The 24,301-nt window shown below is 44.7% G+C and overlaps 1 protein-coding gene across 10 annotated transcripts in view; it reads right to left on the reverse strand.

The window, feature by feature from the left end:
• The window catches only part of ENTPD6 (ectonucleoside triphosphate diphosphohydrolase 6), a 43,426-nt gene extending 21,794 nt beyond the window's left edge, over positions 1–21,632 (reverse strand). For 4 of the 10 annotated variants that reach the window (XM_029916497.1, XM_029916501.1, XM_029916499.1 and 1 more), the window contains exons 1-11: positions 21,471–21,632; positions 20,247–20,403; positions 14,325–14,645; positions 12,671–12,747; positions 12,499–12,576; positions 10,623–10,766; positions 8,886–8,961; positions 8,191–8,226; positions 7,206–7,294; positions 6,428–6,507; positions 5,744–5,808 (exon numbers count right to left, since the gene is read on the reverse strand). In XM_029916497.1, the coding sequence (XP_029772357.1) occupies positions 5,744–5,808; positions 6,428–6,507; positions 7,206–7,294; positions 8,191–8,226; positions 8,886–8,961; positions 10,623–10,766; positions 12,499–12,576; positions 12,671–12,747; positions 14,325–14,616 (937 nt within the window). In that variant the 5' untranslated portion in view covers positions 14,617–14,645; positions 20,247–20,403; positions 21,471–21,632. The remainder of the gene's footprint in view (positions 1–5,743; positions 5,809–6,427; positions 6,508–7,205; positions 7,295–8,190; positions 8,227–8,885; positions 8,962–10,622; positions 10,767–12,498; positions 12,577–12,670; positions 12,748–14,324; positions 14,646–20,246; positions 20,404–21,470) is intronic. The other 6 variants (XM_029916503.1, XM_029916502.1, XM_029916498.1 and 3 more) reach the window with 5 other exon arrangements.
• Between the last annotated feature and the right edge of the window lie 2,669 nt (positions 21,633–24,301).

Genomic DNA, 24,301 nt, shown 5'->3' on the forward strand with positions numbered 1-24,301 from the left:
AGAGAGGGGGGAATGGGAAAGGAGGTGATGGTCATGAAGAGGGGCACTTGTGGGGAAGAGCACTGGGTGTTATATGGAAACCGACATGGTAATAAACTATTAATAAAATATATAAATAATAAAAAAATTTTAAAAATCAGTAGTGTACTTATATGAAACCAAAATTGAATGATCTTTCATCTACTCAAAGGACAAAGTTTTCTGGGACTAGTAACAGGCCTGCTCCTGATAAGACTGTGAAAGTCTTCTTGTTACCTTTTACGTAACCAGCCTACAAAAAGTGAAGATTATATTTTATCAAAATAATTTTGCTTTATCAGGTCTTTGATCAGTTTTGCTCACAACTTTCTAACCTTCTCTATTTGCCCTTAAAATCCTTTGTCTCTTTGGTTAAACAGATAAGTAATGTTTCATAATGACCTGTAATTTGTATTAGTCAAATGTACAAATCTTGTGGGGTTTTTTGACAATTTTCCAAAATCAAATTCTAAATGAAGTCTTTTTTGGCCTCCAACTAAGTTTGGGATCTGTAAGAGGGCACCTAGAAGATCTCAAAAGATATACTCTCTCTACAAAAAGAGATGTTACACTGAGTTTATTTGTTATGTTAAATTGCCTGGGAAGCATATCAAATAAGTGATGATAAGCCTTCTAAGATTATACTATATGGGTACTAACATAAGTATTACAGAAATTGTTAACAAATCCCTAAAATTCTGGTATGTCCTGGGTATAATGTTATGTCATAATTCTGTTACCTTAAAATATTGCGCACCACAGAAATAACCAGACCTCTTTATCAATTCCACAACAATGAACCCTCATCAAATCTTTGACAATGGGCATTTTAAGTCTCTTGTCACTTACAGTTACTGTTTCACTCTGATGCTTTGCAAAAGTGCTCCTACAAAAGTACTTCCCTTCAAAGAGATTCAAGTAAAGAACTTTTGACAAGTCCAGGTTTCTGATAACTTAATGATCATAAAACCTGGCTGGGTAAGAATTTCCAGAGCTAAAGGGAAAACTTGATTTAAGGGAAACAAGTACTAATTACATGGAACTGAATAAACTGAGAAGGATTATAATTTTTATGAGTCTTTCAAACACTGTTCTTTTATGTTTTGCTTAAAATATTTATTTATTTTGAGAGAAAGAGTGAGCGAGCGAGCGAGAGCGAGAGTGAGAGTGAGAGAGCATGCAAATAGGGAGGAGCATAGAGAGGGAGACAGAAACTCTCAAACCATGAGATCACAGCCTGAACTGAAACCAAGAGCTGGCCACTTAACTGATTGAGCCATTCAGGTGCCCCTGTTTTTCCAGATTTAAGGAAACTTTTTTTCTCTTTTTTCTTAAGCTAGCAAAAACTTGGTAAGATATACCTTTGTGAACAAAAAATGAAACAATTACTTTTTCTCCTTGATACTTCAGAATTTGGAAACTTACTGTATATTCTTATTTTCATGGCAATATAGTTATGTATGTAAATTCAGTAAGAATATATTCTCCTGTGTCTCCAGAATACAACTGGAAATGCTGGCTATATTACAAAGGTTTTGACTGGAATGTCATATTTAAGAATGATGTGTGTAAGCTCAGACATGACCAGACAGTTTTAAGGAACTAAGACTGGCGTTATGAAGTCAATGAAACCCCCTGAAAAAAACTGGCCTGATACTTTGCTTGAAGGGTTCCCAGCATGCTTACCAGGTGAGTAAAAGTCATTTTCTGGCAGATGCAGGAACCTCATGATATTTTAGGGACCTCAAGAGGAATTCACCTAAACAATAGATATTGCAAGTCAAGTCTGATGGCCTGGGCTTGACATTCTAGCTTCAAGAGGCTATTTTAAATCAGTCTGAGATTCCTTATGAAAGTTCCAGCAAAGAGAATTAAAAGAGCCTATATGGTCAATCCCTATTCTTGCTGCACTTATGCAAGTAATCCGACCAAATTTATTGAAAATAAACTTAATCTGTAAACAAATTAGGCTTTCTGCATTTATCTCTGGTAGAACTGGAGTGACTAGTAGAAACCAAAGTATACATTTGTGGGTATGAGATTCTACTCCTGCTGTCTTTGAGGTTTTATTTACTGCCTATAAGTTGGACTGGAGTCTTATCATTCTACTTTTCTCTGATAGCTGGCTATAACTCTCCAAACTAACATTTCCAGTTTTTCTCTCACATTTCTGACTTGGAATCACAGAACCAAAACTGCCTTTTGAAGCCACGCAACCTAGGCTGGACAACTGGATATAAACTTCAGAGAAATCACTGCAATAGTTCATGTATGAATAATCTTCATGCCTGCCGCTGTGTGGACCACTCAGAAAGATCACCAAAGACATTCAAACCCCAACAGGAAAACCTATCAGTTTGTCACTTCATGCCCCTCTCTCCGTCTGAAGGTGCTTCAAGCTGGACACCTAGAAATCTTTTCACATGGCTGCCTTCAGAACAGAAACTAGGATTATAATCTGCTCCAATCATTAACCACTGTGTTTATTTGCACAGAAACACCTTTTACTTAAATACCTGATTTCTTGTACCACAGGCCTAACTTTAGGAGCCCACCTGCATCACTACCTCCTGAAAAGAGACACAATTATCTAACTGAACCCACCTATTATCAGGACTAAGAGCCTGGTTCAGTGAGATGGAACAATCTATTAGCTTGACTTCTGGACTGTGAGACTTCTTAGAGAAATTTCAAACGCAGGACTAACAGGGAGCTGAAGAGATGACCCCAAAATATGCCACTTTGGCATGTGGAGTGTTGTGAGCTAAGAATCAAGATCTAGAAGATTCAAGAAAAACTTTTACCTTTCTTTTAAATAACTAGAAGAATTTAGATAGGGCATCTAGCCCAGAAAGAGAGCTGTTACCAGAGTTAAGTTCTTAAGAATGACCTCTGTACAGGAGCACAACCACATCTAATGACTAAACATCTCTTCTTCTTATTGTCCTGTGAATCATCTTCCTCCACCCCTTTTTAAGCTGTACTATTATTGGGGCACCTGGGTGGCTGAGTTGGTTAAGTGTCCGACTTTGGCTCAGGTCATGATATCACAGTTTGTGAGTTTGAGCCCCGCCATCAGGCTCTGTGCTGACAACTAGCTCAGGGCCTAGAGCCTGTTTTTGGATTCTGTGTCTCCCTCTCTCTCTGACCCTCCCCTGCTCGCGCTGTGTCTCTCTGTCTCTCAAAAATAAATAAATTTTAAAAAACATTTAAAAAACCGTGTACATTATGTTGTTAAGGAACCCACTTCTGTGACAGTCATGAAGCCTCGGCTAGGTTAACAGTGGAGTCTTAGAGGTAAATAAACCGAACTTTGGACTTTCTGGGTATAAGCACTGTCTTCCCTCTCTACCTCAGCTGAAAACCCAGACTCATGAGGCCTCAATCCCTGTCTCCCTACTCTTGGAAGATGCCAAAGCCAACTATATAGGAAGCTTTTTCAGAGGAGAAAACGACTTTGTCCTCCCAGAAGACAAACCCTCTACTTGGCTTTACGAGACAGATAGCAACCCCAAACCCCAAAGAGGTTGGGACCTGCTCAGACTTCATTATGCCCTCCTCCCCTTTAAAGCCCCAGACCTCTATTCTATTCCTTAGCTCAGGATGGTACATAAGCCTCAACTGCCTGACTTGTCCTTGGGTGTCATATTTTTATGGGAGTCCTGTGCATACATAATTGAATTTTTCTCCTATTAATCTGTCTTATGTCAATTTAACTAATAGGCCAAAAGACAAAATTTTCCTCCCTAATACTAGTAATGAAGGCATTGGAGGACCAAAGGAACATGCTTCTTTTTGCCAGATTAGACTTGACCTGTGGAAGCATTCCAGGTCAACTAGGAGAGGCAAAGCCTTTCTCTATCACAGAAACCTACAGTTCTGGAAACATAGCCACCCCCAGCTTACATGCACTGAGGGGCTTCAGGGTTCCAGGCACTGGACCAAGTGCTATATTCAGTCAATTGTCACAATCATCCTAATAGAAGGGGAGCCAACGCTACTTGATTTTATGGACAAATGAGGCAGCGAATAACCTGGCAGGGCCAAGACAATGCTACCATTCCACGTATCTGTGCTGCCCCACAAAACAAAACCTAGGCCTCACAAATAGCGTAGAAAGCATGGTGGTTGGCCTCCAAGGCTGGCCCCATGATGTCACCCCTCAAGGATGTGCATGCTGAGAAGTGAGTCCCTATATCTGCCCTGGAATCTGGGGAGATTCTGAGTCTGCTTTCACCCATGGAATGTGTAGGATATGATGACATGTGACTTCAGAGCAGTTTTCCTTCCTGATCTGTCAAGGAGAAGTGCAGGCTGCTCTGCTGGGGGAGGCCACATGGAGGAGCACTGAGATGCAAAACATTCACCCAGACACCCCAGGTGTCACCACACAAGACCCCAGGGATCCTAGAAGAGGTACTTCCCAGCTCAAGCCTGGGCAATTATGAGATACAATAATAAAATGAATGCTGTTTGGTTGTTTCAACCGCTCAGTTTGGTGTGTACTTGTGCAGCAATAGATAACACAATAGGGAGATGATTCCTCTGGGGTAGGAGCTGTCCACACCCTTCATGGCAGGTGTTACAGCCCCATGTGTCCCAAGTAGGCACTTCATGCAGATGATGGGACTCCAAGGCTAGCCACAGACAAGCAAATGGATTCCTGCCTTCTTCTTGTTGACTAAATAGGTGTTTTCTGGCCCCAGAACAAAGGCTGCAGGTATGTCTGAGACATGGACATGTTTCTGGTTTGCAACCAGAAATTAATGAGGTTAAACACTAGGATTTGAAATAAGTGAATTGTAATAAGATGTATGTGAATAACAAAAATTCCAGCTGAACATTACCACCCTGTCAGAACAACCAGGCCCTTAAATGAAGTGCAGAGAAGTGCTAGGCCTATGGAAGGAAGCAGGTGTGAGGCAAGGAAAGGCAGGGCTGGAGAAATGGCTTGTGGCTGGAGCACAGGTGTGGGCTCATGCACACACGTCTGGACCACAGGCATGGGTCAAGACCTTTGGGTCTTGATTGATGCCATCAGAAAAGAGAGGTCAATGCCCGCATCGGAGCAGTGTCCCCAAAATGGGGACACGGTAATCCCCTAAGACCTCATAAGAGTTCATGTACCCTGGTGCCCAGCACTAGGCTTCTCTGCAGCCAGGTCAGTTAGGGAAGATAGAGAAGGCCTGGGAGGAAATATCCTGACCTGACATAGGCTCCATCTCTGGTCCAATGCCACTTCTGCAGAAAGGGCCAAGCCTGTGTTTAATGATCCTTCACAGAACAACAGAAGATGGAAGGACAGACTCACAAGACTAGAATTGTTGTAAATGAATGTGAATCACCTCCTCATGGCTCCTCCTGCACTGTCATGAAGAATAAGGTTCCCTTCAGATCCTTAAAAGCCAGTCCATTCCAAACACAGGTGACGATTATACACAGCTTCTTGGTGTCTAAAATCCCTCAGCTCGGTGTTTGAAAAATGACTTCACTAGCATCTCTTCCTTTTGAAAGCATGTGCACAGCTAAAACAAAACCATTCAGCATCATCAGACTGCCCACTGATAAGGGGTAGAGTGCATCCTTCCACATGCATCCTTCCTGGGCTCTCCCAGTCCCCCCAGGCCCAGTGGGCTACTGTGAGGGTGGAGAGTGGGAGCACCTTTCCTGAAGGGCCCCTCAAGCCTGCTGAGCAAGGAGGGCTTTGAATTCTCATTCCACTCACCAGGTTTCCCCTCCATGCCACCCAGAATTGCTAGCCGCGCCGACATCAATCCGAGGCCCAGGTAGCTGTGGAAAGAAAATCCTAGGTGAGAGGCTGGCCTGCCACAGGAAGAACTCAGTGGCATCTTCAACTTCCCCTCCAGTATAGTCACCCAGCCTTGATCCAAAACAAGTGGGAAAGAGAGGAAACCTGAGCTGACGCAGTAGACTTTCTGCTCTTAGAAGCCTCTGTTTGTTGAGTTCAGGGCATTCATTTTAACAAATGAAAGCCTATTAACTGACAAGAGCTTGCTTAGGAGCTGCATATGCCAGTGAACACAGATGTGCCTTGATCTTTAAGGAGCACATGTGCTTTATGCCAAGAATCTACTAAAGGTGCCACATGCTAAGCAGATGGCTCAGAAAATTCCTGCACCATCCATGGGCTCTTTACACCTTTTGGAAACCTCCAGCAGAGCAGAATAAGCACAAAAAAGAGAGATGTGATTTTACTGTAGGTGAATTGAAAAATGAAGCAGGGAGAATAGCAGGGTGGAAGAAAAGGAGGGAGAGCCTCTAGCAGGGCCTCCAGCAGGGGGGTTTCCAGGGCCTGGCCTGTTTGTGTGAGTGCTTGGGCCACTGCACAGGGCTCGCTGAACCACACTCCTGGACAGGAAGCCCCTCCACCCCCACTCCTGAAACAAACCTGTAGGAATAGAGCTTGTAGGTCTGATTAAACATCTGGAGTGACGTCAGGTAGCCAGGTGGGCAGGTCTGGAGGGTGTCCTGAGGAAGAATGTGAGGATTACTATCCTTCCGGCTGGTCTTTCATTTGAAAAGACTGGGGTATTGACAGATGTATTTGATTAAATTAGTTTTTCATTAAGTCACATGTCATGAAAGAATTTGGAACAAGCAATGAAAAATAAAATGTTCTAAATGAAAAACTACACTTTTTCCTCCTTATAAGTAATATTTACCATTCTGACAAATATGGCCCAATCAAGACAATTATGAGTAAATTTAAAAGTTCTTCCACTGAAAACTAAAAATAATACTAAAAAAATTGGTGGGTGAGGAAGGCACTGTAGTTAACTATGGTTTGAGAGCATTTTGATCTCCTTTACAAGGTCTTTCACACAGGGCTTGAGCTCTTTCAAGCTCTAATGGCCCCTTCACTAATGGTCCTTCTCTGGCTGCCCTGGGTGGAAGCGGAAGCATCTCACATCCTATGGCCAAAGGGTTCCAGGTAGTATCTAATTTATTACCCCACTGAAGAACAAATTTCCATTTTTTTCCCCCAGGCAGAGTTAAAATCAAGTGAAGCAGCATTAACTGTGAATGACTCTGGCCTTTAGGATAGGAACTGACTATATAGGCCCAGAGGCTCTAGTTCTATGGGCCTCCCCTGTGGGGCTGCAACTCCTAGGGGCGGGTGGACTTTGAAGGGTAGGGGCCACAGTGGGATGGCAGGGGCCAGTTACCTCAACTCTTGGAAGGAAGGTGATCTGAGTGGACCCTCCACCCAAATCCAGCATGCCCACACTGCTCCTTCCTGAGGTTTTCAAACTGCCTGGAGCACAGTGAATAGAAACCAACACAGCACTGTCGCATTAGTAATTAGACTGAGAACAGCCAAAAAAGTAAAAAGAGTTTAGGAGCCAGGCTCCTCAGTGGAAAGAAAAACAGAGAAACAACTGTATTTAACAATCTCTATGAAAGGATGCACTACATGTTTAAGGGACATGAATGTGGCTCCACTGGCCTTGGCTCTAACAATATAGGATGACACTGACCTTCAGCAGATAAGTGGGGCCTGCCTTTATCTACTGCTCATCCCTCAGAGACAGACTTCCATAATGTCCCTTCATGCCCAGAAGCATGCTTTCCCTCAGCTCAGCACTCCCAATCTGGTCCCTAACATGGCTCTCCATCCCCAAGGAGCAAATTCTGCCACAAAACTTCTTTCTTTTTCATACATGTGTCACACACGCTAGTCTCTGCCTAATTACAATAAACAGACAAAAATCAACGTACTGAGAATAATCTAAGAATAACAACAACTTGCCACCTTGTTCCAAGAACTAATGTTTTTGTTCCCTGTTCTGCATACAGCACAGGAATTCAATTCTAAGGTGATGAGCATGCATATCACATTTATTACTTGAAAGCATGACTGGTTTTATTCATGACCTTCCTCAGAAATGAGAGGACAGGGCCCCAGGCAGGTGTGGCTACAGAAGAGGCAGGAGCCAGGCTGGTGAAAACCAAGTCTATAGAGAGGCTGCTTTTCCTAGCATTTTTATCTGCAAGCTCCATGCTCACCTTGATGAGCCCCCAAACTATCCAATACTCTACTTTGGGCAGCAACATGGGACCCCTAAGGTGTTAAAGAGTAGAAATGAGGCTGCTGCTGTCAAGAATGGCATCCATGGACTGTTAGCTTTGGGCAGGTGGGGAAGAATGTACCTGTTAGGAAGTTGACAGTGATCCATGCTGAAACGCCTACAAGAGATGGTCACAGACAGCATGAGAATCACCTGAGATGCTATAAACAACACATGCACTCAAATGACGACTTTTATATTCCAGGAGCTCGAAGTGAGCAACCCTCACTCCCCAGCCTCCAGACCAACTATAGGAAGAGGCATCAGTCATCAAGGCACCAGTGGCTTCTGGAAGACTATTCCAGAAGACACCACACTAAAACACTACAATACTCTGTCAAGTGTCACATCTCTCCTTCCTATTCTTTATCATCAACGTCCTCTTTTTGGAAGAGAACCAAATGTTGCTCTCCCCTCCCCTGGTGAGGAACCTGACTGGTGCTGGTGAGGAATCTTACCGTTTTTCTCTTAGCGTTAACAATATAACAACAAACTTCAAAATATGGTAGCAATTGGGGATTCTCTGTAATGTTCTTAAAACTGAAGAGAGGATTTGTTTTCAGAAACTTCATCTGTGCCAAGTTCGGAAATGGTCAAGATGAGAACCTGCCTCTAACACTGGCCCACAAAGATCCTCTTAGACAATTGAACTATGAATTGAGTGGGACTGCCACTTTCGTTTGCCCATGTCTGACCAAGAAGAAAGCTCCCACTTGGAAGCCAAAAGCAGCCTGCACACGGCCTATCTCGAGGGACAGAGCACTTTGGAGACCCTACCTTCATCCGTTCCATTCATGATGGAAACACAGTCATCTCCTACGAGGAAAGGCGATGCCTTAAACACTTCTTTCACCTAAATGTAAAGAGACATGTCTTTATCCTTCAGAACCTAAACTCAACATTCCCAAATATGTTGTGCTTTCAGCAGGTGGTGACAAAACAGCAGAGGGTGTCAGCTGGTGCTGTGAAGTAACAAAGCTCACGTTTTGTTTTAAATTTCTCAGGGTGCCTAGGTGGTTCAGTCGGTTGAGCATCCGACTTCGGCCCAGGTCATGATCTCACGGTTCGTGGGTTCGAGCCCCACATCAGGCTCTGTGCTGACAGCTAGCTCAGAGCCTGGAGCCTGCTTCCAATTCTATGTGTCCCTCTCTCTTTGCCCTTCCCCTGCTCATGATCTGTCTCTTAAAAATAAATGTTAAAAAAATTTTTTTTTAAATTTCGAATCCTCTGCAAGTGGTATCCTCCTTCATCTATCCCTGGACTGGCAGAGGCAGACACTATGCTGAAGAGCCCTGTCTTCAAGCCACTTTGGGCCAGAATTCCTCAGGGGCACCTTGAGCCTGGTGGGCCCCCAAACACTGCCCTGCTTTAGGACTAGAGGTGAGGGGCAAGAAGCCCCTCAAGGCAGAGTTGAGCCTGGGATTCAGGAGACAGCCCCACAGAAGGGAGGTGAAGGCAGAAAGCAGTTGCATTTGGATGTATTTCCTTCTCCACATATACATTCTTTTTTTTTCCCCCAACTATTGACACACAGAGACTTCAGTACTCGGCACATTCCAACTGCACTTGTGGTTCACCATCTGACTTGAGCATGTAAAGGTAATTTTTATAAGGGACTTTGAAAAATGTGCAATAATTCATTATTTAGCAGTTGCATAGTTTAGAAACAGTACAGAGGATGAGGGAACCATGTTGTTGATAGCAGTTTCCCTAATGTGCCTGACAATAAGAATCGTGCAGGCACCTGTTAGAGACAGGGTCCAGAGCCCCTTTACAGGGCTGCTGCTGGGCCTTGGGACAATCCCAGCCACGTGAGAAATGGAACAGGGCAGGAGAAGGCTAAAGGCCTCCTCAGCAGTTACATCTGTGGATCAGACCAAGAGGGGAACTAGCAGTTTCCAGGACAAGTAGTCTGGAGATGAAGTGTTAGGAACTCAGCTTCCACAGCCCTCTACATGGAGCAAGAACAAGTAGGCTGGAGGGGTGCTTGGATGGCTCAGTCAGCTGAGGCAGCAGTTTCAGCTCAGGTCATGATCTCGCGGTTTGTGAGTTCGAGCCCTGTGTCAGGCTCTGTGCTGACAGCTCAGAGCCTGGAGCCTGCTTCAGATTCTGTGTCTCCTTTGCTTTCTGCCCCTCCCCCACTCACACTCTGTTGCTCTGTCTCTCAAAAATAAACAAACATCAAAAAAAAAAAAAAAGAACAAGTAGGCTGGAGATGAAGTGTCAGGAACTCAGCTTCCACAGCCCTGTACATGGAGCAAGTCTCTGCATGGAAGAAAGCCCTTCAAAAGGCTTCAATGTATTTTTAAAACAAAGTTGCTGTTATCACACAACCAGTTCATTCTGGGAAACACAAACAGCTAAAGGTGATGCTGTTGCTGTTAACATTTTGATGCGTTTTTCTCTCCAGGAATCTTCTACATAGCCCTTCTGACAGCCGGACAATGGCTGAATATTTGGTGTTTCCAGCTATCATAAGCTATCCACCCCCCAGGGGTAAATGGGTAATATCACCTTTTGCAGTAACTTCTGAGCCTTTTCTCCTGGTAATAGACGTAAACCAGCTGTGGCCTTGAGAACCAAGGGGGTAGCCTTCCAGAAGTCAAAAGGAACGTCTTTTTTAGCAACATCCAGTAATTCCTGAATTCCTGAAGTGCTCTGTGAATGTGGTAAAAATAAAATAGAGTCAAAGCTCAGCATACTGGGTCCCAGATGCTCCTCCAACTTTTGGTTTCATTAACTCATAAATAGGTTTCCTTCTAATTTTCCAAATCAGCAGAACATGATTTAAGTGGTGCTGGCAGGTGTGACAGGCAACAGGGACAAGGTGATCACAGAGAAACACCTGTGGCAATGGAGCATGGTGGGTTAAGGACACACACAAGAGGGGTGTTGCTGTTCTACACTCTGGCAACCAAAACCCCACCCAGCCTTGGCACCAACCCCATGAGTGACATCATATGAGCTGATTCCCCTGGAAATCATGAATGAATTCTGGGGTTCCTCATGGTGCTAAAACCCCATGAATAACTACAAAGAGGAATCATTTACACTAGCCAAAATACTTGAGACCCAAAAGTTGGCAAGGATCCCATGTCAGTGTAGAGGCGGCACAATAGCTTTGGGAGCAATTTGGCAATGTCTGTCCAAGGAGCAACTTACATTCCTTTTACTCAGGAATCCCATTGTAAGAATTCATCTGAGATGAATGCCTTTGCATGTGTGGGTAATGAAGTTCATATAAGGTGACTGACTGCAGCCTTATATCATTAAGAGTAAAACGTTAGACATCATTCAAATGTCCTTCAGGAGGGGACTGGTTCTGTAATTTAATGTGCCTGCACATACTGCAATACCATTGCCAGAAAAATCAAGGAAGCTCTTCATATCCTGATAGTAAATGTTCTCCATGTTATACTGCTGAATGACAAAAACAAAGTATGTAATAATGTGAATGCCATTCTATTGTAAAAATAGGGGACGGGGAAGAATATAGATATATTTGCTCATAGGTGTTTCACCTAGCCTTTGAAGGACACCAGGGACATAAGAAACCAGGGACACCAGCTCTCCTGGATGGGACTTGAGAGGGAGGGGAGTTCTCACTGTTCATCCTGTGAAGCTCTGAAATATGTCCCACTTGAATGTGTACTGCCACTAAAACAAGTAAGAGGTTAAAAGTCCTATAAGTTTATTCTTAAGACACCTAATTTAATCATGTGTAACCTCATGGTTACTCTAACATCGCTCATTTCAATTTTGTTTTCAATTTTAACCAAGCCACAGGAAAGCAGAGCTATTACATCACTGAGATCAAGACACACCTGTGGGCAAGAATGATATGTATTAGCTTTTAACACATGCTTGAGCCAAAAGGCATGGATAGCTATAACACTAACTGCTCTGTTTCATCAGTGCCTTAGTGGAAATACAGGTGTCCAGTATCAGTGCAGCTATAAGCTTTAAGGACGTAAAAAATACAAAAGCTACAAACTTACAAAAATCATTGACCGTTTAAATCTTTTACACTTATTTGGTTTTGTGTATTTTACATTTTTTTATAATAGTTTATTGTCAAATTGGTTTCCATATTATTTGAGAGTTTATTTTTGTTTCAGTTCCTCTGATTGTGGATGACAAAAGTCTATAGGTCTAACAGGATTTTACATTTTTAACTTCAAATTTTTGTGTTAGTCAACTTTTGTCATCCACAATCAGAGGAACTGAAACAAAAATAAACTCTCAAATAATGCTTTTTGTCAAGTTTGTAGCCTTTGTACTTTTGAATGACACTAAGACTTCTGGGTGGTATGTGTGATGGTTGGGGGAAGGGCCTAAGAAGCTGGGGGGTGGGGGCAGTGGTGCCCTCCTTTGGCCTTGTGCACAGTACCAGAGTCCAACTGATCATCCTAAACAGCAGATGTCCCAGGTTAGCACTGTCAGAGATGCTTTTCTCTGTGAAGAAGGCCTATTGCACTCAACAGAAAGAGAGCTGGTTTTAACAAACTGCACAGTTGGAAGACAAAAGTGAAGAACAATAAATGTGAGAGAAAAATCATTACCTTTTCAACATCATCAGCATAAGCAGACAGACCTGGCTTCAGTGCCTTGAAGGTCTCATGGGTCAAAGTGGGAGTTTCTAAGGGGGAAACATGTTTAAAAAGGTATACTGCAAATATATACATGAATATATAAATATATACAACCATGGCTTCCTGCCCTTTTCAAAGGCAGACATCTGAAATCAGACCAATCCCAGAGTGGCTGGGATCCTGCCTCTTTAGTTCAGATAAACAGTGAGTGTTAACACCTGATCCTTTGGTCAAAACTATTTTTTTAATCCACTTTACTGAGGTATAACTTACATACAAAACTGTATCCATCTAAAGTACTAAATTTTAACATGGTTTGTGTATTAACAGAGGAACAGGGCAGATAATTCCAAACCACAAATATGAAAATCATTTTTCTGTTCTGTGATGGATGTAGTGCAGGTTCTGAAAGAACATCTATTTTTTCCCTTCTTTTAAAAAAAGAGTGTTTCAAATTATAAGGGGCCTGGACCCATGAGCATACACAGCAAGTGTTCAGAGGCACATTGGTGGCCAAGAAATGCTGGTCCAAATTTGGATATGAAGACCCAGGAGGAAAAATCAGGGACAGAACTTTTTGAAAGGATGTCCCTCCAGAGACAAAATACTGGAATATGGCTACTAAAGGATTACATGCTGAACATGAATTGTCTTAAAAGCTTTAAAACCATTTTTGGAGGTACAGAGGTCTGGCATATAAAACTTTACTGAAATGAGTTAACTAATGAAGCAGATGAAGAGTAAAGAAAAAATGCCATGACAGTTTTGGAGAGAACTACTAATGGTGTCTATTGCCACCAGTTCAAAAACAGTGTCTACTCAAAAGGTTTTGAGGGTCACCAAAGAACCAGATGCAACCAGCAGACCTAATGGGCAGCCAGGGGGAAAACACTCGCTGGCTAGAAGCTGGAGGGTGACCCTCACAGCTGGAGGGTACAAGAGGCGCTGGGGAAGGAGATCAAACGGAGGAGGCAAAGAGCGTAGAGCTGGGCAGTGACTGGGTCTCTCCATAGGAGAAGTTGGGGGTGAACACACACAAACTCCCTCCTCCCTCTTGCCAGAAGCCTGGGGCCCAGACCCTGGCAAGCAAAGCTGACGGGGCTCAGGCTCCAGCTCCCGCTTCATTGCTGAGGCCACTCTCGTCTGTCACCCCTCTTTCCTCCAGGACCCACTGGGCACTACCATGTCAGCCTGGGTCCCAGGTCTATGCTAGTTCATGACTTACCCAGACACCTGACTCATACTAGTCTGAGTCTGGGGCAACTTCGTGCCTGAACCTCTCCCAATGCAGCTTCTTGCTTAAGTCATGGTCCTTGCCCCCTGACCTGCTGGTGAATGCTGGGCCAGGCCACACCATGCAATACCCTTAGGGATCTTAGCTGCCCTCAGGTGGTCACCAGGCTAGTGTGAGTATGGACAGTCTGGGGTTCTGGGAAAATTTAGACTCCTAGGCCCCAAACCACACCTGAGCCAGTTTCTCCAGGAACCTGCAGATGAGTCTGAGGTAGGGCATCCAGCCCATATGCTGAAAAACCACTGTCTCTAAGTGGAAGAGATACCAAGAGCTCTGATGTGAGCAAGGAGAACCATGCAGTGAATGGCCAGGGCCCTCCGTCCAGCATACCTCCAGGCTGCTGGGTGAACTGGAAGATGTGGACACGGGTGCCAGTGCTTCCTGCGTCAAACATGATGCCATAGAAAACCTCGTGACTATGTGTAGCCATTCCCGGGAGACTGTGAACCTGCTGGCCCCTCTGGACCCCAGAGGCTACCTCAGTGATGCTGAAGAAGGCCTGGGTGGCGGAGGCCCAGTGCCACTTGATGTAGGCGACATAGATGAACAGGCAAATGAACAGCCCCAGAGGGTACGCCACCTTCGTCATCTTCAGGTTCCCATTATTTGGTATTTTTCGCATGTCTCTATCTGCTGAGGACTGTGCTGTAGCTATTGGTGAAAAGGGAGGTGAAGCAGGAAAAACATGTTAGCTTCCAGTGCCTGTGCTTGGGGACAAAACATTCAGCCAGAAACAGGTATGCATTTTCCCACTTGGAATGAGAAGCTTCATTTGGTCCTCAAAGTGCTTCTAGAAGGTATGAGACCACTTTATAGAAGAGAAGAGGACCTGGGGCTTAAAAAGATTAGATAACCTGCTCAAAGCAGAAGGTCCTGCAGAGGCTGACTTGGGGCACAGCTGCTTGCTCTAACGCCTGAGCCTGGTCCTGAACAAGTGTTGTTCCAGACAAGTGGTTTTTGGACTTGTGGCCACTTTAAAAAGCCACATGTAAATGGTATCCCTAAACCTTTCATGGTATAGGAACACGTGTCCAATCCATTCTCTCAATTCTTGCTTCCTCTTCTATATGGGTGTTCACTTCTCAAAAGACTTAAAGTCTCATCCTTTGGAGACTACAGAGAGCCCCAGCCATGTCTGAGGAATGCAGCTCATTTTCCTGGAAGTTTCATAGGAGATGCCTCTTTTTACTCATGTAGCACACTCCGCCAAGGAGGAAACAGTGCTTGTGTGCTTTCCAAGCCTATGAAATCCTACCCAAACAGCAAAAGAAACTAACTCTGCACCACTGTCTTTGGTTCAATACCTCTCAGTCCCTCAAATAAAAGCGTTCATTGAAGCTTTCTTAGCAGCTTCTGGTATAAGAAACCATGTGGGAACCTGAGGCTTCAAAAGACAAGCAGGGTGCTTGATTCTCAGGGCTCCTTGCCCTTGGGGAATGTCCACCCCTCACTCTGTCAGTTGTGGTAAACATAGTGGACTCTCCTGGAAGTAAGGAGACAGGAAAGTGCAAGGCTGAAAGCAGGATATGGGTTTGTGTTCTGCCCATAGCAGTATGTGATGGCAGGCAAATTAACCTTCATAGGGGCTGGTCTCCTGATCTGTAAGGTGGAAAGCTGCTTAATGACACTGTTTGGGGGATACAATGAGACGTGCAATGTGCTCAGAAGAGGACACAGAGAACACATACTGAGTGCTGGCTTTATAGCAGGATAGCAGAAGGTAACATCCCCTTTGGAACCAGGGACAGTGACAGACAGTAGTGATGGAACAGTGTGATTGCACTGTCTGGGGAGGAGAAAAGTAGAGGCCAGAGTTAAAAGTATAGGAGGCAAGCCTGTGGTGGTCTTCAACCCTAAGGCTGTCTGAGCAGAGGAGAAATGGAATGAAAGTGGCCCTTGGGGTGGTGGGGAAGGGAGTCCAGGCCTTCTGTGGCCACACCTTTCCAGGATCTAGCCCTGCAGCCATACCTGGATGCCTTCAGATCCAAGAGCACTGACCAAACCTTTGGCTCTCTCTGTGTTCCTGCTTAGGGGAACACCAGTGGTCCACCACCCAAGCTTAGGTAGGGGGCAGGACAAGTCACCCCTCCCTGAGCATCTGCTGTGTACAGGGCTGAGGGAAAGTCTATGTTGGCAGGACCAAGGAGCAAGCCTCCCTCCCCAACCCCTGCTCCGGCCTAAATTTGGGCCTCTCTTGGGTCTTACTTGGGAGCTTCCTACTGCTCTGAGAATCACCCCCTGGCTCCTCACCAGCCTTTGCAGCTTTCTCTCATCTTTTCTTGCCTTTGTTCACAGTGCTCTGAGAACCCAGTGCCTCCTTCTGTCCCTAGAACTCAGCTCTTCTCTGCCTCAGGCCCTTTGCACACACTGTTACTGGATCCCCGAATGCTCGTGCAACAACCTGGTCAACCTTGTTCTCATCCCCAAGCTTCAGCTGAAATGTTATTGTCCCCACCTTCTCCAATCACCCTTAATGTGGAAGGCCCCCACCCCTATTATGCTCTCTTTGTACTCCCTGCCCCCTCTGGCCTAGTACCATCATAATGTGTAACAATGCCAGGGACATAGCCTGGTTATGCCACTACTGCTCAGTTGAGAACACAGGTCCTTATCTAGAATGGTGGAAGATGTTCCTCTTTTTCTGTCTACTTCCCATACTGTCACCAGACACGCAAGAGTCCCTGTTTTGGGGTGCCTGGGTGGCTCAGTCCGTTAAGCATCTGACTTCGGCTCAGGTGATGATCTCATGGTTTGTGACTTGAAGCTCCACATTAGGCTCTCTGCAGTTAGTGCAGAGCCTGCTTCAGATCTTCTGTCTCCCTCCCTCATGTGCATGTGTTCTATCTCTCTCTCAAAAATAAACATTTAAAAATAATCAAAATAGTCCCTGTTTCAAACCCTTTAATGAGGAGAGGAACATCAGCAAGGTGATAGAATAAGGAGCCTGAGGCCCTTGTTCCCTCACAGAAATATTAAAAAAAAATTGGACTGGCTTACAAGCTTTATAGGCATTCTGAAAAATGATCAAAGATCCATAGATCTATAAGCAAATGCCCAATCAAGAAGTCATATTCAGAACTGTTGTAAGTTCAGGGGTATTTACTCACCCTTGACCCCACCCCTCCCTGCACAGGGCAGTCTAAAGGAAGCAGCAGCCCAGAATCTACTTATCTCCTTCCCTCAAAGTGGAGGGAGCAGAGCACCATCCTAACCTATCTTCCGGCTGCCCAAGAGAGGTGTCTGTTTTGCCTGAGTTGGTGCTCAGATGGGGGAAAACTATGGAAGGCAGCTGTGGGTGCTTCTTATGAAAGTCACGGAGTGACTGAAGACCCACACATGCCTGGGGCAAGAGGCTTGGGTTTTTTTTTTTTTAATTAAAAAAATTTTATTTAATGTTTTACTTATTTTTGATACAGAGAGAGACAGAGCATGAGAGGGGGAGGGTCAGAGAGAGAAGGAGACACAGAACCGGAAGCAAGCTCCAGGCTCTGAGCTAGCTGTAAGCACAGAGCCTGATGCGGGGCTCGAACTCACGAAGGTGAGATCTGACCTGAGCCGAAGCCAGAGGCTTAACCAACTGAGCCACCCAGGTGCCCCTCTCTTTCAAAAATAAGTAAAAAAAAAAAAATTAAATAAAAAAATTAAAAAACAAACCGACAACAATAACAACAAAAATGGTGAAATTAAGGTAGTACCAGATAAATGAAAGCTGAGGTAGTTCTTTACCAGCAGGCCTGCCCTACAACAAATGCTAAAGGCTAACATAAAAGGAGGCTAAACAGTAATGGAAATCATAAGAAAATATAAAGATCTCCAGTGAAGTTAAATATGTGGACAAATACAACAACTGGTATTAATGTATAGTGGTTTGTAACTCCACTTTTTATTTTATTCAGCATTTAAAAAACAAATGCTGAAGGGTGTGTGGGTGGCTCAGTTGGTTAAGTGTCTGACTTCAGCTCAGGTCATGATCTCACAGCTTTTGAGTTCAGGCCTATCAATGGGCTTTGTGCTGATCATGTGGAGCCTGCTTGGGATTCTCTCTCTCTACCCCTCTCCCACTTGCACTATCTCAAAATAAATAAAAGTAAAACAAAAGAAAACAAATGATGTGACATCAAAAACATAAATTAGGAAAATGTATGATATAAAAGAGAAGAAGCATATATAATTCAAGCTAAGCTGGGATAAAATTTAGAATAGACTGTTATAATTTTAGGATGTTATATGTAACCTCTGTGGTATCCACAAAGGAAATATATAGAAAATATATTTAAAAAGAAATGAGAAGGGAATAAATACTGTCCCTATGAAATAATCAATTACACCCAACTATACCCCCAATGGAGGAAATGGGGGACAAAAAATCTGTAAGACCTACACAGAATAAAATGGTAAAAGTAGTACTGTTGGTCACCAACAGAAGTAGGCCATTTGGGAAGGGGCTATATGAGCAGGAGACAACAGTGACCAGGTTTTCTACAAGTTTGAAATGACAGCAGGGCATGGGCAGAAATGGAACTGACCTTCATGAGACAGCAGTTTTGGGATTGTGACCTGGGGAACCATTTGCCTTAAGGAGATGTTAGCTAAGATTAAGAGTAAAAAAATCAATGACAGAAGACCTAGCAACAAGCAAGGCTGAGATGTGACCTGGGGAATGCCCATCCCCAGGAAGCCAGTGCTCGCCCTACAACTGGCACTCTCACAGGCTTCCTTTCGTTAGGTTACTGTAACCCAGAGTTTTCCACTGCTACAAGATTAAACAATGATTTTTTTTTTTTTAAAGAGAAAGCTCTATAGCAGCTATTTTCAAGGATGAACCGTAAGGACATAAAAGTAATACTAACATCTTTCAACTTTGATGGTGTTTTTTATAAGACTCTCTCTTGCTTTTCTTTCTGTCTCTGTCTCTCTGCCTCTCTCTCTCTCTCTCTCTCTCTCTCTCTCTCTCTCTCTCTCTCTTTCTGTACACTCTCTCTTCTCCTTTGCAACCAGTGACTGGCACTATACTGGCCTGCCTGAGCCGCACATGTAGAAGACCATTTTTCATAATTCCATTTTATCATGCCCCATGTTAGTCTACAAACCATGTCTTACATGATCAGGTTAACAGGTGGTATACCAAATTTTGAGGCAAAGGTTGCTCTTTAATACATTTGTCTGCCCATTAAAAAAATACCCTTTACATATGTTATATCCTGTTACCAGAGGCCCACAAGGCTGGCACTTACACCACATAACATACAACAACTTATTTCCATATGACAGCACCAAGGCCCAGGAAATGTTTGAAAACAGATTTGCCTGGAATCACACAGCTGGCATGTGGTGAGGCACAGACCAGACTTTGTGGCTTCTGTCTCCAAGTCAAATGTGCTCCATCACTTCACTTTCCCTATTAATGTAAAACTCTACTTTAGAAAACAACAAAAAATTACTCTCACAAAATTACACATACATAATCATTAAAGTTACACACCAACAGGCTCAGCATGAGATAAATAGAGTCCAAATAGAAAATAACATTTAGAGAGCATAGAGCCAGGAACAGACTGGCACACAGGCACCTCCGCATCCTGGAGACCCAAACTTAAAAGCCAGTTTCACTCCATTGGGTTGTTCAGTGATACTATTACTATGAGACAATTTCTGGAGGGGCAAATTGCATTTCTATGGGCACCACTGACACCATAGCATAAATGTGTTGATCAAGCCCTCACTAGAAATCCACTCAGGAAAACAATTCAACTTTACCTTTGTCCTTTAAAGGCAGTGAGAGTCTAGAACAAGACTATAAGGTAGGTAAGCCAGGTGGGGAATAAAGAGTAGGCTGGGAGTAGGGTGGGGCAGAATGTAAGGTGTGCAAAGGCAAAAAGAGGTTTGGCCTAGCAAATCTTGCTCTCAGCTGGCTCCAGCTGGGGGTTATCCTCTGTCAGAGGGATGTTGGGGTCAGTGGTGCAAGAAGCAGGTGCCTGCCCTTTCCCTTTGCTAGCATTCTAGGAGGTAGGAAGGCAGGTGAGCTTCTCGAAATACAAGCTCTATCTGATTTGGATCAGTGGCCACACAATCTGTTGGCCAGTTTCTTCAAGACTTTCAGTTAAAGTACATAAAAGGGTCATGTGTACAAATGACTGCCACATATGCTAAAAACCTATCCAAAATTAAATGACATTAACAAACTGCTACTTATAATCCTAGTAGGCTCAAATGCAGTTTTCTACCCTTCTCTGAAAAGAAATGCATACATACATGAGTCAGCCGTGTTAATATCACCCGTTGTTTCCTTTTCACAAGACAGAGTGGGAGGGGAGGCTCTTCCAGATCTCTTTATACAGTTGTCTACCTCTCTGGTTTTTCATGAGGTTCCACAAGGCAGAGAGACACACACCTTATTAGCCAACTGATTCTTATGAGGGAGGGGGGAGACAGAAACAGTTTACAGATTTATACCACTATGTTTTACTCCCCCATGAAACTTGTTAAAATATTGGTAACAGAAACACAAGAACCTCCCCTAGACAAACCCTAATCCCCCCATCCATCATAGCTCTTGCATAGTGGGTCAGAAAGCCCTTGTAATCACAGTTGCTATCTACCTATCCCCAAGCAACCTCCCTCCTAGAAGGTTCAAATTCATTCACTGGGTGGCTATGGGTTAGGACCTACATGGCATCCTGAGGGACCTAGGATGTATGGATTGATAAGCATGATCCTGGAATACTGGCATCTGGAGAGACAACTGAAGTTACCCAGGCACTTCTGGGTGACTGATTCCTTTGGGTGGATGCCCAGGATATGGGGTCTGTGCCTACCATAATCTACAAAACAGTTCAGGGTCTTCCCCAACCCTTAAAACCATTCTATGGCTTCTAACTTAAGATTAAAAACATCCTTCCTTCCATGGTCCCCTGCCTATCTCTCCCTTTTCTACCTTCCTGACTCTTCAAGGCTTTTCAATGAAGGGAGTCCAGGTTAGTGTCCGGCTCTATCCACTCCGGGGCCTGTCTCTGTCTCTCTCTCTGGAAGCCTGGAGCACTCCTGGCTCATGCCTCAGCTCAGGCAGAAAGCCTGACCACCCTATGAGCTCTATTCCAGGTCACCACAGCAATGCCAGAGTTTATTGTCCTCATATCCGCAGTAGTGTCAGAATGGCATAATCTTGCCCGTTACTTGGGCTTCCCATCTGGGCTGAGGCCCAGAGCGAATGGGCCTGCCAGCCCTTCCCCTACAGGATCTCTGGCATCTGGCACAGCTCTAGGAAGCGGGCCAGCAAATGCTGCTGAATGAATGAATGAATGCGGCAGGGCCCCAGCTGCCCTCAGGAAGGTGTCCCCTGCTATCTGGCCCACCCCGTTTCCAGAATACGAATCGCTCCCATCACGGAGGAGCCCAGAGTTCAAGGAAGACTAATGGAACAAGGGCGTTAAAGACCCGGCCAGCTCTACGCGCGTCCCTGGCCCGCCCCTCCCTTACCCTGTGGGATCCTGTCTGCTCCACCACGGAGGGAGGTTCCGTTTCGAGGGAGCTGGCGGGCTACCGAGGAAGCTTCCCACTCTCCTCTCCGCCTGGCGTTACCAGGGCCACCACCCACAGGCCGAGAGACGGCGGAACCCGTGAGCCTAGACTCCGCCTACGTGCACGTTGTGTCACTGGTCGGGTGGAGCGGGACGTTGCGGATTTAGCGCGTAGGAGCGGCGTGAGGGCGGGGCTTAGCTGGATCCGTTGTACTCGGCGGCAGTGTTTTCCGTCTGGGTAGGTCTTTGTGGTTACCGCCAGACGGCAGTTCTAGTGTTGGCCTTGAATGAGGTCTCGGACTGTGTGGCTTTCAGCGCTCGTGTGGCTCTTGCTTGCTGAATTCGGCTCCTGCCCTGGCTCGTAGGGGTTCCTTTGTGCGGCAGAGCCGGCCAGAGCCGGCCGTGGTGCTGGGTGAGGAATTAACCACCACCTCAACTAGCCTGTGGCTCGTGTGGCCCTTGCTTGCCGAATTCGGTTCCTGCCCTGGCTTGTAGGGGTTCCCTTGTAGGGGTTCCTTTGTGCGGCAGAGCCGGCTGTGGTGCTGGGTGAGGAATTAACCACCACCTCAACTAGCCTGTGGAAGTTTTGAATTTTCCTTGCGTCCCTTCACAGCTAAAGTCCTCTCTCTTTTTTTTAAGGTAGTACATGGTAGAAATTGCAACAGAATAGGTAGCACGATAAATCTCTTGCTCGCTATTTTCTTTTTCCTTTTTTTTTTTTTTAATTTTTAATGTTTATTTATTATCGAGACAGAGAGAAACAGGGCACGGGCAGGGAGGGACAGAGAGAGAGAGGGAGACACAGAATCCTAAGCAGGCTCCAGGCTCTGAGCGGTCAGCACAGAGCCTGACGCAGGGCTTGAACCCACGAACCGTGAGATCATGACCTGAGCCGAAGTCGGACACTTAACCAACTGAGCCACCCAGGCGCCCCGCTCGCTATTTTCTTAACTCTTCCTATAAGCCGCCAAGATTGCCAGCTCCTGACTTGGGTTAGTCATACACGCAAGCCCCCAGTATACTTAAGGATCATTGTGGTAGGGGCTACCCATGTGTCCCTTCTGTGGGTCCCCGTGTGTTCCCACCAAAGCTGGAACCACCTTCCCATCTTCCCTTGAGGCTGGGCTGCCCATGTGACAGGGTCTGGCCAATGAGCTGTGCGTGTGCCGCTTCTGGGCCTGGCCCAGAAACCTGTTGCATCTCCAGGTTGATTGGGGGAGACCCCAGGAAGGCCGATAATGGGCTCCTGAAGCACATGGTGCTCCTAAGTCTGTGGTCAAGAGGTGGCACTTTTGAGAGTGAGTAGATGCTAATCAGACGGTATGTAGGGACAATGTGCATAGACTAGGACTGGGCACAGGGCATGTCATCATCGTAAGCTCCTGGTTGGACTCTGCCCTCCTTCACTAGGTCAAACCACTGGGACTTGTTTGTTTATACAGCAGTTAGCCTATATGTGCTTTGTTCCAGACACTTGCTATTTTGAATAATGCTGTAGAGTCCTGAGGAGTATTTTTGTGTGCCTGTGTGATACATCTATAGAAAAAATTCTTACAAGAATTGTTATGGTAAAGGATATGTCCCCTCTCCCTCTTTTCTTTTAAATATTAGATACATATGGCTAAATTGTTCCTTATATATCGTAAACTGATAGTCCCACAGTTATGTATAGTAGTGTGGGTTTCCCCACATTTTCCCCAGTGGAGTCTTTACAAACCTTTGGATCTTTGCCAATCCAACTGTTACAAAATTCTATCTCACATACAGTTTCCATTTACATTTATTCTAAGATTTTTGAAATCTCTATTCATGGAACTGTGATAACTTTGCTTCTATCCACCTCACTCATAACATTACCTTTACCATATTTCACTCTTAGAGTTTATAGAATTTGTCAATTTTACTGACACGGGTGTTTGCATATGCTGTTCACTGCTTGGAAAGCTCTTTCTCCAGGCCTTTCCTTAGTAAACTGCTATGGTTTGAATGTTTGCATACCTTCCAAATTCATGTGTTCATATGTTCAAGGTGATGGTATTAGGGGGTGGGGCCTTTGGGAGATGAATATGATTATACTCTTGTAAAAGAGGCCCTGGAGGGATCCCTTGCCCATTCTGTGTGTAATCATGTATGATTACAATGAGAAGGCAGCCCTCTGAGGAAGCCAGCCCTTATCAGACACCAAATCTGTAGTGCCTTGATCTTAAGCCTCCAAGATCCCATAACTGTGAGAAATACAGGTTTGCTATTTATAAGCCACCCAATTTATGGTATTTTTGTTATAGCAGCCTGAATGGACTGAGACATAGATTCTTTCTTATCCTTTAGACTCCGCTTGAACGTCACCTCTTCCAAACAATTATATCTAGAGTGGTTCTGTTTCCCACCCCCACACACACTCTTTTCATTATTTACTTCATAGTACTTTTCAAACCCATCATTATTTATTTGTTGATTTGTACATTGTTATATTCTTTACACCATACTGAAAGGTAAGTTCCATGAAAGCAAGGAAGTGGTTTGTCCTGATGGTTGTTGCATGGCTAGCACCTAGCATTCTGTCTGTCACGTGGTAGGACCCTGTAGTAAACATTATTGTCGCATTATCTCCTCAGCCCACTTCTGATTTCAGCTCTCCAGTGTTGGTGGAGGGTTTCCATGAATGCTGCCACCTCAGTTAGCTCTTTGCTGCCTTCTTTAGAGCTTACCTTAGAACTTCATCTGGAGCTGGCACAGCCTGGAACTTTAAGGAAGTTAGCCTATAACTAATTGGAGTTGAATGCCTCATCC

The sequence above is a fragment of the Suricata suricatta genome, chromosome 12 (genome assembly GCF_006229205.1).
Source record: "Suricata suricatta isolate VVHF042 chromosome 12, meerkat_22Aug2017_6uvM2_HiC, whole genome shotgun sequence".
Classification (NCBI taxonomy): domain Eukaryota; kingdom Metazoa; phylum Chordata; class Mammalia; order Carnivora; family Herpestidae; genus Suricata; species Suricata suricatta.